At 43.8% G+C, this 16,037-nt stretch overlaps 1 protein-coding gene across 1 annotated transcript; it reads left to right on the top strand.

The window, feature by feature from the left end:
* Positions 1–2,008: 2,008 nt before the first annotated feature.
* Positions 2,009–7,711, top strand: macc1 (MET transcriptional regulator MACC1). Its single transcript, XM_061820835.1, has 5 exons — positions 2,009–2,396; positions 4,076–4,171; positions 4,269–6,268; positions 6,385–6,573; positions 6,887–7,711. The coding sequence occupies exons 1-5, from the start codon at positions 2,069–2,071 to the stop codon at positions 7,088–7,090; spliced, it is 2,817 nt and encodes a 938-aa protein (XP_061676819.1). The 5' UTR covers positions 2,009–2,068; the 3' UTR covers positions 7,091–7,711.
* The last annotated feature ends 8,326 nt before the right edge of the window (positions 7,712–16,037 follow it).

Below are 16,037 nucleotides of genomic sequence, written 5' to 3'. Positions count from 1 at the left end.
CAAGCCACCGATTACATGCAGCCTTAATTGATCCTAAGAGAAACCCACCTGCAGGCTAAACTAGCAGTAAAATATGTAAAATGAAGAGGATGACACATGAATACAATCCCGATTTTTTTTTTTAACTGTACCGCTGTGGTTTTTTTGAAACCCCATTCAATGAAGCAATATCAGAAACATGAACGATAAATGCTAGTTTGCTCGTAACCTCCAATAATGGCACAATTTGTAGTTTAACCAACAGGAAAAAAATGCCTGAAAAGCCAAACAATACTATCGTCCGCATCAGCAAATCTTTTTTTACTTTGACTCAATCATCATCATCCAACATCAATGAAATACAAAATGAGTTTCGCTTATTTATATGATTACATACAGTAAACTTGTCTTTGGAATTATCGGGCGATTTGGAAATCAACCAGCATCACATGAATAGATTTTCCCATTTTACAAGTTAGGGTTAGCGGAGTGAATAAGCCATTTCTATTTGGCGATTGAAGCAATTTAACACATATCAAATCCTTGTTTTGCCTGTGACTAGAATGTCCCAATTTCAAGTGACTTTAAAACCAAAAGGAAATGAAAGTTAGAGAAATGGCGCCCTCGTGTGGCTGAGAAGTCACAACACCTTCATCTTGAGCCATGGGATCCATCTAGTACTGTACTCGCAAAGGTATACACAATGAAAATACAAATAAAAAATAAAACTGCAACTTTCATCAAATGGTGAAAATCGTTCCAAAACGGGAAACTGATCATATCAAAAACAATAATCAAGAATGACATCTTTAAAGGGCCGCACGGTGTCGCACGAAAAAATTATTAGACCACTCTTGTTTCTTTAGTGTTTTGTTCATTTTTAACGCCCTGTACAAAATAAAGGTACTTTTTATTAGATGAATATAATAACGGCAAGATAAAAACAACTCAACCGCTTCATTAAAAAACTGTTATGTAACGAATTAAGATAAAGCATGCCAAATAGGACAAATTGTTATGCAAGTAGTCATTTTTTTTTCTATTATTCATGTAATATACCTTTCATGGTATGAGGCATTAATACAAGTTGTGTACTTTTTTTTCCCGGTTTCCTCCCACTCCCCAAAAACATTGGACACTCTAAATTGCCCCAAGGTGTGATTGCGAGTGTGGTCTGTCTCCATGTGCCGTGCGATTGGCTGTCAACCAGTTCAGGGTGTAACCCGCCTCCTGCTCGTTGACAGCTGGGATGGGCTCCCTCGTGAGGATAAGCGGCGAAGAAAATGGATGGATGGATGGATATCTTTAAATTGTGAAAATGTCATACTGTCACATATTAAAGAGTCGGAGCCAAAAGTCTGTTTTATGTGAATGTTTTTTTTCCATAGTTTTACATTTACAGTCAGTACAATTTCATTTATTGAACGCAATTTATGTCAGAGATGTTCTCATTCCACGTTGCAAAATTCCCCAAAGCTTTCCAGGTCACTGCGACACTCAAGTAGACACAAATTCCCATCTGCATCACTTTCGACCGAGTCATGCCTCAAAAATGAAGTTTTCTAAACAGGATTTCAAGGCAAGTGTTAGTAGGGTTTGATGGAAGTTTTCGGCTTTCAAGTCAGGGTTACGCTGCATTTATTTATCATTTTTAATCTTATACGAGATGTTATTGGATGAAGATTTGCAAAATATAGTCTTTTTCTGTTATAAAGTGGTAAGAAACAAAAAAAAAAAAAGTATGTTGATTACAAGCTGGACTGCTGTGTAACCAGTGTATATATTTTTTTTTGCGATATTATAAAACAGTCAACCTTCACAGTTAATGAGTAATTTGTTTAATTAGATAACGTAGCGGCCGTCCTTGACGGGATTAACTCCAGTTAACCTTCGTTTGGGGTAAGATCACACAAAAGAGCAGTGATACCCAAACAGAGTAGAATCAATAAAAAACAAAACAAGCGAGCCTTCTCAGATAACTCCAAAGCCCGCATTCCAAATGAATAAATAGCAGCAGTTGCCGCGTCGTATTCCATTTTTGTTGAAATTGAGCCGAATTCATTTGAACGTGAACGCGCCGGCTCCCCGAATGACATCTTTTGTCCGAGGCACGCTTATCTCGAAGGCCTCGAAACCGCCGCTCAGTTTCAGGTCTTGTAACCTCGCGTGCGTCCCGCAGAGGTGCATCGTGGGAGTTGCAGTGCCGCACTGCGCGCAGTCCCCTCCTCCGCCGAGCGAGCGTGTGCGGCTTCGAACTCGCACTCCCAACATCCTTGGTGTGTCTGTTTGTGTGTGTGTGTATAGGCGGATCCGGGCACGCTTCGCAAGTGCGGCAACAAAGTGTGTCAATGTTTGTGAAGAGGACTCGTTTTCTCAAAGCGTGCCAGGGGAAAAACTACCAACATCTCATGCCGACGGTGAGAGATTACACACATTTTTATTTCTATATTTCTTCATGTTGTACATTATGGCTGGATTTTGGCGTGACCGTTCTAGCTAAAGAATTATTAACACGTAACCACAAGACACACACACCTGTTTAGACGGTACTACAGTTTAGCTCGTGTTTATTTCATTCATTTGAATTCTATTCAAATATTATGTTACAGCGAAATATAGTTGCTGACGTCATTCATAGGCACAGGCGAAAATGGACATTTTTCTACACTTGAATGTCAGCCCGAGGCGCAGAGAGGAACTGACTCGAAAGCTCAAACCTGACAAGCCCAACCAGTTTTTTTTTTTTTTTGTGCAATGCTTATAAGAAAGCACATTATTGACGAGTGACTCACCGCGACACGTCGTGAATGAGTCGAATCGTCCTTCCGCCAACCGCTGACACGCTTCCTTCCACTTTGCGTGCTGTTTCTCTGCAAGACAGCCACACAGGGGCTGTCGGCACTGACAAAAACAATAACAATTATGATCATTATGACAATTTCAACAGAGCATGGCGCAACCACAAATGTTCCATGACTACTTTGCTGAATCTTTTTCTCAAATCAGGTTGAGCAATGTTGTGTGTACAACGCTGCGATTACTTTTGCTCTCTCCTTATCAAATCATGCAGATAAGTCCATCCATAAAAATAAAAAAAAAACTTCATATTCTCAGGTATTCTGTTTAGGAAACATTTTATTGTTTATTTAAGATTCATGATTTAATAAAGTGCAACTGTCATCTCAGCAAATTGGGAGTCGAATGTCTCCGAATAATGTTTCATTTTTCATGGCAAGGTACACGAGGCACAGAGACTATTAAGGGATGTTTCTTATTCATTAGCATGATTTCATAAGTGGCCATGGGCATTTTAAATGATGTTTTGGCTCAAACTATAACCATCATGAAACCCTTATTAACTGCACAGCTAATGAGTGAAGTAATATTTCAACATTACTTGCTGAAATACATGTGTTAAAAAAAATAAAAAGTTGAGCGCTGGCTGTATAACAAAACTTCCATCCATCTATCAATTTTCTTAGCCGCTTATCCTCACGAGGGTCGCGGGAGTGCTGGAGCCTACCCCAGCTGTCAAGGAGCAGGAGGCGGGGTACACCCTAAAGTGGTTACCAGCCAATCGCAGGGCACATGGAGACAAACAGCCGCCCTCACAATCACACCTAGGGGCAATTTAGAGTGTCCCCGGAGAAAATCCACGCAGGCGGGTCCGGGATCGAACCCGGGACCTCAGAACTGCTTCCCAGCTGTTCCACCGTGCCACCATAGAACAAAACTTAATGAATCCAAATAAAATGAGATTACGCGTTGGTTATAAGTTACAGAAGCAGATTTCACAGAAATGAGGAAAGACGATGATGATGATGATGTACTAACCCTGTCATGCAGTGACAAATACATATTTTGAATTGTAAACACCACCACAATGGATTTGAAATGAAATGAACAAGATGCGCTTTAACTGCAGAATTATGTGCAAGAGCTTATGGTTATGTTGCTATATTTTTTTTTTTTTTTTTTTGGGGGGGGGGGGGTTTCCAAAGGGGCTATTTGACACAACCACAACTTTATAGACTTTTCTTAGCAGCTCTTTTCAAACTGCCATCTTGTAACCACACTATGTTTTTAATATTTACAGATGCAAATATGGCAAACTCCTTGCCGTGTGCAGGGAGTCTTGTGAGGAGCAAATCTGAGGGCACGGTGATCGATCTGGATGAAAACGCCTTAAACGGTAACAAACGGCGCTTCTGTAAATTGGAGGCAATATCATTTAAGATCATGTTCAAAGCAGAATTGATGATGAAATAATGCCATTTTTTCCCCCACAGATGGAAATGCGCCTCAAATGAGAGAGAACTACGACACGTCAAGACAAAATCCCTTTTGTCACAAGCTGTCGCGATCGATTCCTAGATTAGACGACGAATCTGATAAGAGTCTTTCCAATGCATCGCACGTATTCCCAGGATCTCTCAACCGTCTGGACACAGAACACGGGGAGACCGTCAGCACATCTTCGGACGAGGGCAATGAGGGGAACTTTCTGGAAAAGAAAAATAAAGCCAACAACAGATCCGGGAGATGGAGGAGTGCCACGGACATTCTGGAGAATTTTGAGAGGAAGGCACCAAAGAGGGGGGACAGCTTCAAACCACCTCAGACTGTTCTAACCCCTGACTTTGAGTGGCTGAAAAACGACAGAGAAGCCTATAAAATGGCTTGGCTGAGCCACAGGCAGTTAACTCGCTCTTGCTTGGACCTAAATGTGATCAGCCAGAGTCCCGGATGGGCTCAGACACAGGCAACAAACTTTCAGGTCATCTGCAAGCTCGGCCACGTTGGGGGCACAGTCCAGCTGCCGGACTCCGAAATTAGTATCCACGTCCCGGAGGGCCACATCCCTCCTGGCGAAGTTCAGGAAGTTACACTGAAGGCAATGCTCGACCCTCCTCCTGGACTCAACAACAACCACATAACCACTATGAGCCCTCTTCTGGAAGTCGTGCTCAGCAACATCAACACAAAGGGTTCAATCTCCCTGAAGGTTAAGCTCTCCGGAGAGGTGCGGAGTGACCCGTTAAGTCAGGTCCTGACCACAGTGGTCGGACTCTTGTCTTGCAAACGAGAAGGACCCTATACTAGTGTGAATGACTGTTCCATTTTCAACAACGTAATGCAGATGAAGCTCCAGCACCTGAAGACGCATTTTTACGTGATCGCAGTCGCAGAGGCCTCAGCCATTCAGTCTCCGGCTACGTCAGTCTGGGATTACCTTCACCGCCAAGTCACAGTCGCTGTTTACGGCCCCCGGTACATCCATCCATCTTTTAAGGTTGTGATAGTGGTGTGCTGTCACGAGGAGGTCCCACCAAAGCTCCCCTTTTCAGACATATGTCGAGGAAACAAATTGCCTCCGCTCGTGCTGCAGCTTTGGGGAACGCATCACCTTCGGACTGGCAACCTGGGCGACCTACTTGTCACCACTAGTATCACGGGCTCCACGTTTAAAATTCGAAATGAGGACAAGGTGAAAGAAGTGAGGCAGAGCCAGCTCAAAATTGGTACAGTGTTGCGTTTACCGGTGGCCTTATCGTGCAGCAAAGACCCAAGTCCTTTTCAGTTACATCTGGAAGTGACCGAGTCAAACTCTACAACTGTTGCACATTTCCAGGTCACTTCCCCTCCTGCACCTCCGATTCGATGTGAAAAGCGCGTGCCAAATCAGACAAGTAGAAACACTGACGAAACATCAAAAGCATCCTCTATTCCTGAGGAACCGATTCCAGAGTTCCCCATATTTAAAGATGGACCTGTGAACCTCAAACGGTACGGTGTAGCCCTAAAGTCAGTTCTCCGTCAGACACGCGTGGACTACCTACTGGAGTACTTCAAAGGAGACACGTTGGCTCTCCTCTCCACGGAGACTGTTAGATCAGTCGGGAATTCAAAGGGAAAGGAATGGTACATTGGGTTCCTTCGGGGCAAGACCGGTTTGGTCCATTGCAAAAACCTCAAGATCATTACGGCGGATCAGGTGATCGACTTTACCGGCGTTCACGTGACCACAGACCTTCTCCTGGACAACCTGACACTGCCCTTCAAGAACCTTACGTACATGTACTCGGCCATCCAGACGATAGTCGCCGAGCACATAACCAACTGGAGAGAGTTTGCGGATGCTTTAGGGTATTACGATCTGTCGCTGGAGAGCATCACTCGCAGAGTTGCCGAAACGGAGGCTGACAAGGTGGCCTGTGTGCTGGAAAAGCTGAAGGAAGACTGTCACGCTGAGACGAGTGAAAAGAAATTCCTTCACGAACTCATGGTCGTAAGTAGTAAATTTCACACCAACAAGACTGTCAACACTTGACAATACTCCATAATAACACTCCTCCTTTTCTACCTCTTGGTAAACTCTTTCTTCTCTCCTGTTTGTCCTTTAAGGGTCTGTTAAAGATGGACAGAATCAGTCTCGCGGCTCAGCTGATTCAGAACACCGTTATCCTGTCCACTGCCGTGGAGTTGGGGATTCGATGGCGGGAACTGACTGACAAAACGGGAAAGCTGACCGGCGCTCAGATTGCTCTCTACGAGGCTCCGCACAGAGGAAAAAACGGAGAAGTTGGGTCGCAGGTCTGTTGGCCAGCTTGCCTGTAGTCTGCCTGATTTGCAGTCATTTTAATGGTAGTTTATAACAAGGAGACTATTATCTGTCCTTGCCATATGTTATTGGTGGACCAACTTGTGTTAAGTTAGTGCTCGTTTCAGTGCTTTTGTTACCGTTTTGAATTGAAATATTTGCCGTTTGCTAAAAAATTCCGACACGCTTTACTCGAAGGGATGTTTTGCTTTGAACAACGTCCGAAATGCATATTATACTTTCCAACAGTAGGGGCGGCTATTGAGATTGAAAAAAAATGTGTTATTGTCCACCCGTGTCTTACAGCTGATGTGGAAACCTGCCTACGATTTCCTGTTCTCCTGGAGTCAACGTTACGGAAACAGTTACAGAGACATGATTCAAGACCTCCACCTGGTCCTAGATAAGATGAAGAATCCTGTGACCAGACAGTGGAGACAGCTGACCGGTGTCCTGATCACAGTCAACTGCCTGGATCTCTACAGGGCCTCGGCGTACCCAAAGACCTAAGCTAAGGACTTTTGCAATCAGAACGTGATAATGTCCCTGCACTTGGACTTTTTCTGTTTGTTTATCGAACGTCTTTGTCCTTTAACTGCAGCTGTGATCAGCACGCCTTGAAAACAGATAAATAAATTTGAAAAAAAATGAAGGCCAGTTTGCCCAGCAGCACATTGGGTTTATGAAAATGTGACAAAAACCGAGTGATATTTTCCTTTGAATCTATGATTTGTACATTTATGTGTTCTATTACCCTTAAAATGTCGGGATTCACCAAATGATTATGATCACTACGTGTATTTTTGTAGAAGTTTGTGCTTATTATAGCAGGAGATGTTTGCATCAGTTGATCTGACTCATACAGTGTCCGAATGAAGACACCAAGAAATGTGAAACGAATTTCCGTGCATTTAACTTGTATGATTTACATGTACTTCCTGAACGCTCTCCTAATGGGATAATGAGCAGGTACTTCATATTTTGTACTGTAACATTATATTTTACAAGGAACCGTTACTTCTTATACAACAGATGTTTGAAAGGTGCACCGTAGATCCAAGTTTGGAGCGGTACCGAGCTTGACACGGAAATGAATTTTGCGTTTGATGGGGAAAATAACTGCAATAAACCACCTGGATGAATCACATTTTAATAAATGTGATGTTTGTAATAGTTTGTTGTCAAGCCTTTTTAATTGCTCTTGCTACAGTGGTTTCAGTGTTGATTTATTCCCCCCCCCCCCACCCGCCATGTTTGCTTTCGCTAACACTGTTTGTTTAAGCTTTAGTTTCAGCTTTATCTTCAGCGTCTTGACTAGAGCACACACACCGCGACAAACAATGAATTGACTTTGGCTGACTGAACGCGCCCGAGGCGAAATAAATCTGCAAATTAGAACGGGGAACAGAGCCGACTGATTGCAGGAATGGACATTGACGGCTGAAGTAGAACCGTGCAAGAGTGTAAAAAATATTTTTAACCATCTTCGTGAAAAGGACATTTTATCTTAAGTAAACAGACTACATTATACAAATATACAGGATATATCAACAAACATAAATGTGTACAAAATTTAACTACTGAAATGAGAAAAATTTTAGCTTTTCCATCCAACCATCGGCTGAGCTGCTGCTTATCCTCACAAGGCTCGCTGAACTGGTTGCCAGCCAATCGCAGCGGTCACACACGCAATCACACCGGAGGGCAAATTTGTGTCGTCAATTAATGCATGTTTTTGGGATGCGGGAGGAAACCAGAGTGGCAGAAGAAAACCCACCCAAGAACTGGGGGAACATGTCGACCCCACACAGGTGGGGCTGGGATTTAAATCCCAGTCCTCACAACTGTGAGGCAGTCGGTCTGGATTAGCTATCTTCCAGGCGACATGGTGGACCAGCTGGTAGAGCGTTGGCCTCACAGTTCTGAGGACCCGGGTTCGATCCCGGCCCCGCCTGTGTGGAGTTTGCATGTTCTCCCCGTGCATGCGTGGGTTTTCTCCGGGGACTCCGGTTTCCTCCCACATTCTAAAAACACGCAACATTAATTGGAGACTCGAAATTGGCCTAAGGTGTGATTGTGGGTGCGGCTGTTTGTCTCCATGTGCCCTGCGATTGGCTGGCAACCAGTTCAGGGTGTACCCCGCCTCCTTCCCCTTGACAGCTGGGATAGCACTCCCGCGACGCTCGTGAGGATAAGCGGGAAAGAAACTGGAAGGATGGATGGATGGATGGATATCTTCCATTTCTTGCCAATGGGAAAATTACAGAGCTTGTACTGAGCAAAACACTAATTCCAGGGTTTTAAGACGACCAAAAAGCTGAAATGTCAAAGCAGGAAGTGAACATGACATTTACGCAAGATAAACAACTCCACTAAATTAGCCCACCAGATTTATGAGTGGAGTTTGGAGATGGTCTAAAGTATTTATAGTAATATATATATATATATATATATATATATATATATATATATATATATATATATACAGAAGATTTGTGGTTGGAAACCTCAAAATTACACTCAGATATATCAGTAAAAATGAACTCACTCTCAAACTAAAAACATTTTCATGGCTTTGAGTACATTTTAAAGCATACTTACTTGGCAAACGTGATTAAAACTGTCGAGAATTTCGAAATACACCTTTTTTTTTTTACTTCCGGAAACATACCGTATGTTTCATTTAAAAAGGGACCTGAACGCAACGACACCTTGATGCATTGGTTCCACCAGTACTTCAACAAACGTGATGATGTTGTTTTTTTAAAGTGATGAAATGGAACAGAAGCGTTTGGTCCGATCTATCTATTGAAGCACATCGCTCTTGCGCTTGTGTTGACATTTAACGTGCTTTGGGCGGCAACAGGCTGAAAATGTAACTGTCGTGACATTCTGCAGCCGATGGGTCGCGCCATTGTCCCAGCAATGTGGAACGACTACGCGCTTCTTCAAAACAGTCTACAAAACCAATATAAAGAAGAACATTAATTTAGCATCTTAATAACTGCATCAGCAGATTTAAAGTCCCATTTTGAAGATTTGCTGCGAGCCTAAAGCCGTAATGGAGTAACGATCCACTACAAATTAAGATAAGTGAGCTTTGGAAGTTTGTGGAAGGCCGCTTTCTGCAGCCAACAAACTTGCGAGCCATCCACAAATCACTTTGCACGAACAGAAGCATTCCTCTGTCCCCCTTGGGTGTACGAGGCTTCATTTGACTTGCCGCCATGATTCCGTGAAATATGCCGGGGCCAAGAAGTCATTTTGCTTTTCAATTTATTAGCCTGCTGATTTATGCTCGCTGTGGAGGCTGTGACGGTGACGCCTACCGCAACACCCACCCTTTTTTTTTTTACTTTGCACCCAAATAATCTGGTAATGGATGATGTGAAAGCTGAGCAAGTTGGGTAATTAGAAAAGTCAGTGGTGGAGTGGGGTGGGGGAGTATATAAACCTGCACTTCATTTATCACTGGAGATTGAGTCCCTCTGATTAAAAGCGGAGGCAGTGCGGTGGTTTGTGTTTAGCACACCTGCCTCACTGTTCTGGGGTTTGGGGTGCACACGTTAGCTCCGGCCTTCCCGTGTGGCGTTCATGTTCTTCCCACGTTTGGGTGGGTTTTCTGGAGCTTCCTCTAACATTCCCCGGAAAACAAACCAAAATGACACGCCAGGTTATTTGAGTACCCTGCCGTTGTTTGCAAGAGCAATTATCTTGCAGCCAGTCCAGGGCATACGTCGCCTCTTCTCCAAAAGTCAGCCGAGATGGGCTCTTTCTCTCTTATGAGGACAAGTGGTGCAGAAAATAGATGCATGGATGCTTGATGTTTGAAATCAAACTACAAAGCCATTGCAAACTATCCTCTATATATAATCCAAGATTGGAGTGTGATTAAATCTCGTATTTAAATCTGTTCAAACATGCAAAAGAAAATTACAATTTTATTTTGTTCCATTCAGCTAATTCACGAGACAAATTGCTGACAGTTTTAGAGCAACATATTTGCGGTTTTACAAGGTGTCCGATGCTTTTCTTCTGACTAACAGCCTCCTCGGAGCCTCTTCCCATGACCACCGCTGGGAAGGAGGAAGCTCCATTACCACATGACTCACAGGGAAAGAAAGAAAAAAAAATATATATATATATAAAACGTGAAGTGTTTGGCAGCGCTCTGGAGCGGCTTTGTGAGTAATCTGCGTCCACATCCTGGACGCCTGACTTTCCTCTCACTTTTTCCATCTCGCCGCCTTACAGAAGTTGAATTTCATGAAACGAAAGCGCGCAAACGAGCCCGACTTTGATAAACATCAGCTCCCATGCAGACAATCGGTCATATGAAATGATGGCAAAAGGAATCCCGTATTTAGTTTAAGCTGATGCGATCACATCCTATGTTGCGGTCAAAAGTTTTGTCAGGTGGAAAGCAACAGTGTGCGGGGGATGTGCGGAGAGCGTGGCTGCTGACAGGCCCGGTGTACCAAGCGTGACACTCCCAGTCCACTCGTGATCTAAAAAACAGATGGAGGCAACGGGGTCGGCGTGGAGGCATGCTGATCATCAGCGACGGGAGTTTTCATAGCACACAGCGTCCGTCCTGAAGTCCCGGATTGATGAACCGCCGACACCCACTGTTACCAGCCCAACATCAAGCGCAGTCCTGACTACGTCCTGGACTTGTCGTTGTCAATGTAGTTGAAATTTTATCGACACAGAGGAAAGTAAATAAATAAATCGACAAAGAGACTGCTTGTAACTTCAGCTTGCTTTAATTTTTCACACCAAAAGAATCAGCGTGCACTGTGTAAGTCTGCTTTTCATTTGAACAGGGGCGTCAAGCTAATTGACCCCTCCGTGGATATTGCGCAATCCGCGTCACTGACCAATCAGAGGCCAGAGATCTGCATAAACCAAAGCCCGTTTTTGCTCCTGCCATTTTCTCAGACAACATTGCATGGTCCAGTATAGGTTTAGTTAGCGTTTTATCGCGTATTTGGGTTATTTAACAAAAAATATGGTTAAGAGGTGTAGTCACGGACTTTGTAATAGTGACGACAGGTACCCTGAAAGGCTAGTTGGTGGAGTTCGATTCGTACCCTTTCCAAAACCGAAGACCCAGTACGAAAAATGCCTTCGATGGATCAAACTTTGTGGAAGACCGCATCATCAACTAAATCCATCTAATATCAACCGGTTGTCTCAAACTAAAAAGTCCTTAAGATGTCCTGGAAAGTCCACCTCCCTTACATCGAGATCCTTCGTAAATGTGGACTTTCAAGCATCAAAGCCACTCGATAGCAACGCCAGTGAAGATGTTTAAGGATGCCTGACAATCGCAACACTGAGATTTCTCTGTACTCAGAACTTTGTGATGGCTTCCAACCACATGGGGGTCCAAAAAAAACCCAATACACTGACCACATTAAAAAAAAAAAAAAATAGGGATAAACACCAAGAGCTGTGGTGTTGAACCTAAAACCATCAAAGTCTCTGCTCGTAATCGAACTCAACAAAGACACCTGGTACAAGTCCAGACAAGCTAATTTGACGCTATCTAAATCAAACAGTCCAACATCAACTGCAACCTTCCAGAAAAATCATTCACTTGCCTCTTTTGTGGGCGGAGCTGTAAAATCAATCATTGGACTCAATTCAACGAGAGAGTCGGACGTCGACGCAGTCAGAAGATTTGTGTGTTTTCTTCCAAAGTGTGTTATTTTCCCTCAAACTGCTGCACTTCTCTGAAAGTACCTCGCACTCCAACAAATTGGAGGTCAGTCGGTGTTCAGTCTTGAAAGTCCCACTCTATTTTGAGATATTTCATGGGATTATCAGAAGCGCTAATCAAGCTGCGTGACGTCACGCAGCTTGATGACATGCCCAGCTGGGTGACCACACAACTTCATCGACCGTGAGGGAAAATAAACACAGCTCCCGGGAGCAAATACACAGAAAAAAAATCTACAATCAGCTGAGAGCTCGGGGGGTAAATCTCTCCGAGGATGTCTCCTTGGCTAATTTCTGTCAACCGAGCGAGGCTGAAGGGTTCCTGTTCCAAAAACAACATCGTTGGAGAGGTAGGCCATTGTGTCCTCGGTGAGGAGGAGGAGGAGGAGAAGGGAGAGGAGGAAGAAGAGGTCGCCTCGAAGTGACACGGTGGGGGGTGCAGAGGTGAGTAGAGACGAGTGTTCAGCTGGAGTTCAGGGACCGTCGGGGTCGCTGCAGCCTCGCGTCATTTACGTTTCCATCCCTCGATGCATTGTCGGTTCTGAGGCCGTATCACCTCGACCGAATGACGGTCCAATGACAAAACGGGGGGGGGGGGGGAGATAAGATTCCCGGCCATTCAATACACAAGTCAGCAGGATCCTCAGCAGTGTTGTTCTTGGCGAGAGATGGGAGTCCCTCCTCCACCCAGATCACTCCCCAAGTACCGACAGCCCACCCCCACACCGCTGCCCATTCCCCCCCTTGTACGAAATTCATCCTCTTACGCATTTGGAGCATTCTGCTTGACCTGCTCCCTACTTGTAGCCTTATGAGCAGAATCTGCGGGGAGAAGCATTAATGTACTTATAATGAGTAGGAAGTACTTCAGAATAGCAATCTTATTCTCGTGACATTTTTGGTGAAACATTTTTTTTTGGGGGGGGGGTGTTTTGAGAGGGGCTTCAGCCCCCCTAAAATTGGGCAAGCAACACCACTGTTGCAAACCATGAACCTACAAAAAAAACTAAAAAAAATATAAAAAATCTTTGAACCATTTCTAACCTTTTGATCAATAACAGCTGAAAATATTTACAATACTAATATCTCTAAAATAATTGACTTTCTAAAGGAACTTTAGTGGTCCATGTCTTTATCGTTATTGGTCAAATTATATGAAAATGACCCGTGTGCTGTCTTGAGAGTTTACCAAATGTGCACCAAACATGGAAACGATTTGGAGCTCCATCAAAATCTTAAGGTCACCAAGTCAAAACGAAACCTGTCGGAGTTCAAAACATTTACGAGACATCAGCAAATCTGGTCAGACTTACCACAAATATGTTTTGCTATATTTTGATGCCACCAAAGGAGTCAACCAGTGAGGGCAACAAGCCTGAATAAAGATAGATCATGAAGTGGAATTGTGACATAGGAACGGGCTTGGATCCATCCATTTTCTTTGCCGCTTATCCTCACAAGCGTCGTGGGGAGTGCTGGAGCCTATCCCAGCAGTCTATGGGGAGGAGGCGTGTTTTTATATGTTTTAATGTTGCGTGTTTTTGTGATGTGGGAGGAAACCGCAGTGCAGAGTTTGCATGCTTGCGTGGGTTTTCTCCAGGCGCTCCAGTTCCCTCCCACATCCCAAAAACATACAACATTAATTGGACACTCTACATTGCCCCTATGTGTGATAGTGAGGGCGGCTGTTTGTCTCGATGTGCCCGGCGATTGGCTGGCAACCAGTTTAGGGTGTGCCCTGCTTCCTGCCCATTGACAGCTGAGATAGACTCCAGCACTCCCCACGACCCGCGTGAGGATAAGCGGCAAATAAAATGGCGAGATGGACTTAAAAGCATCACCTAAAATGTTTGCGGTACACTACATTTTGCTTTAAGGGTATGTTATTAGCATGTAGCTATTCTGTTAATGCTGCCTCACCATCAGTGTTCCAGTTCATCCCAAAAGTATTTGAGGTAGTTGAGCTCAGGGCTCCGAATTTCTTCCCCGTCAAACTCATCCAAGCATTCTTTAGTGAACTTTGTCATGTTGGAAGAGAAAACAGAAAATGATACATCTTATGTTGCATGTACTATATAACGTTATGACTTTCATGCTTAAAAACGGGTACAATGCATCAAGGGAGCACTTGTCATGTCTTAAATCTCCCAAATCCAGAGGGTAACCTTTTTTTGGAATCCAAAATAAAATATGAGTTATGCATTTCTATTCCTATCAGATCCACAGCACTGCTATTCAAGCCAGTACATTTCATTTCAAGAGTGCGTTGCACAGGGACGATTGCATCAGAGCAAATAAAAACAAGCCAGACAAAGCAGCTGGTTGGTTGATTGCGAGCTCTGCGCATTGTCAAGAGAGCGGAAAAGCTCAAACCGCGATTGGGTTTCAAGTCATTTTTCATTGTTGGGCTCAGGTGAGGAACGTGGACGTCTCGCAGGCCCGCGTACGATCGCCACCGCCGGTGTGTGCAAAATACTGACCGAGCGCTCGATGGTTCCACTCGCATGAGCATTTTGTCAGCAGTGGTGGGACGAAATGAAGTACAAATACTTTGTTACTGTACCATTGTAGATTTTTTTTCACGTACCTACTAGAGTACTGTATTTACTTTCAGAGGACTTGAAAATGGATACATTCAAGTCCTAATTTCCAAAAGAAAGCTTGTCAATTTTTTTGATATCCACAGGTAACGACACATTAAAAAGATGGAAACATCTGTAAATTCAATCAAAATTGAGAAATTGATTGATTTACAATTTGGTGACAGTGACGCAAAAGAACTAGAGAAGACGGATACGATCATATTGAAGGGAATTGTTGGCACAGTGTCAGCTCCAAAAATTATTCAAGATGAATGTGTTGTCCTGCGGCTGACAAGCTTGTGGTATTAAAACGATATAAAAAATAATTTATCCATCCATCCATTTTATGAGCTGCTTATATCCTCACAAGGGTCATGCTCGACCCTATCCAATGCCATCATCAGGCAGGAGGCGGGGTACACCCTGAACTCGTTGTCAGGCAATCGCAGGGCACATCGGGACAAATAACCACACTCAAAATCACACCTTGGGCCAATTTAGAGTGTCCAATTAATGTTGTATAATTTTGGGATGTGGGAGCGCCCGGAGAAATCCCACGCAGACATGGGGAGAACATGCAAACTCCACACAGGTAGGGCTGGGATTTGATCCCTGTTCCTCAGAACTGTGATGCCAACGCTCCAAGTCGTTGTGACACCGTGCCACCTCATCAAAATAATGAAATAAACAAATAAAAAGACTGACTTTGGGCAAGCCTGAAACGGTCGACACCCAAAGAAAAACATTTTGGAAAGTAGGAGAAAACTGGAGTGCCCAGGGGAGAAAAAAAAAAAAAAAAAAAAAACATTGACACAGGGGGAGACCAGGCAAACTCTACACAGGAATGTCAAAACCCAGATTCAAACCATCAACCTGAGATCTGCCAAGCAAACACGTTATCACGTCACCTGCTTTCAGCATATGCCATTAAAATGACAAGAGATTGCAAACAATGATGACAAAAAAAAAAAGTGGACCTTCACTCCTTACATTCCTGCCAAGGTCAGTTATAAAAAAAGCGATGTACTGGGGTCTTTGAAGAAATGCACAGTATGTCGTGTATCACGTTGTGTTCCATCAAAGATCTGTAGGTGGCGCTAACATATCCAGTTGGTCAATTCGAGGTTCGGCCCCCAATGCAAGTAGACTGA

Source organism: Syngnathoides biaculeatus, chromosome 5 (genome assembly GCF_019802595.1).
Source record: "Syngnathoides biaculeatus isolate LvHL_M chromosome 5, ASM1980259v1, whole genome shotgun sequence".
Classification (NCBI taxonomy): Eukaryota; Metazoa; Chordata; class Actinopteri; order Syngnathiformes; family Syngnathidae; genus Syngnathoides; species Syngnathoides biaculeatus.
Note: the sequence above shows the minus strand (reverse complement) of the source record. Positions and strands in the feature narration are given on the sequence as shown.

What these genes read in the sequence shown, in the direction of transcription:
- macc1 (XM_061820835.1), top strand. Translation starts at nt 2,069, where the DNA reads ATGACATCTTTTGTCCGAGGCACGCTTATCTCGAAGGCCTCGAAACCG. An exon ending in TCCTTCACGAACTCATGGTC is followed by an intron (nt 6,269 to 6,384) that starts GTAAGTAGTAAA and finishes TTGTCCTTTAAG; the next exon opens with GGTCTGTTAAAGATGGACAG. An exon ending in ACGGAGAAGTTGGGTCGCAG is followed by an intron (nt 6,574 to 6,886) that starts GTCTGTTGGCCA and finishes CGTGTCTTACAG; the next exon opens with CTGATGTGGAAACCTGCCTA.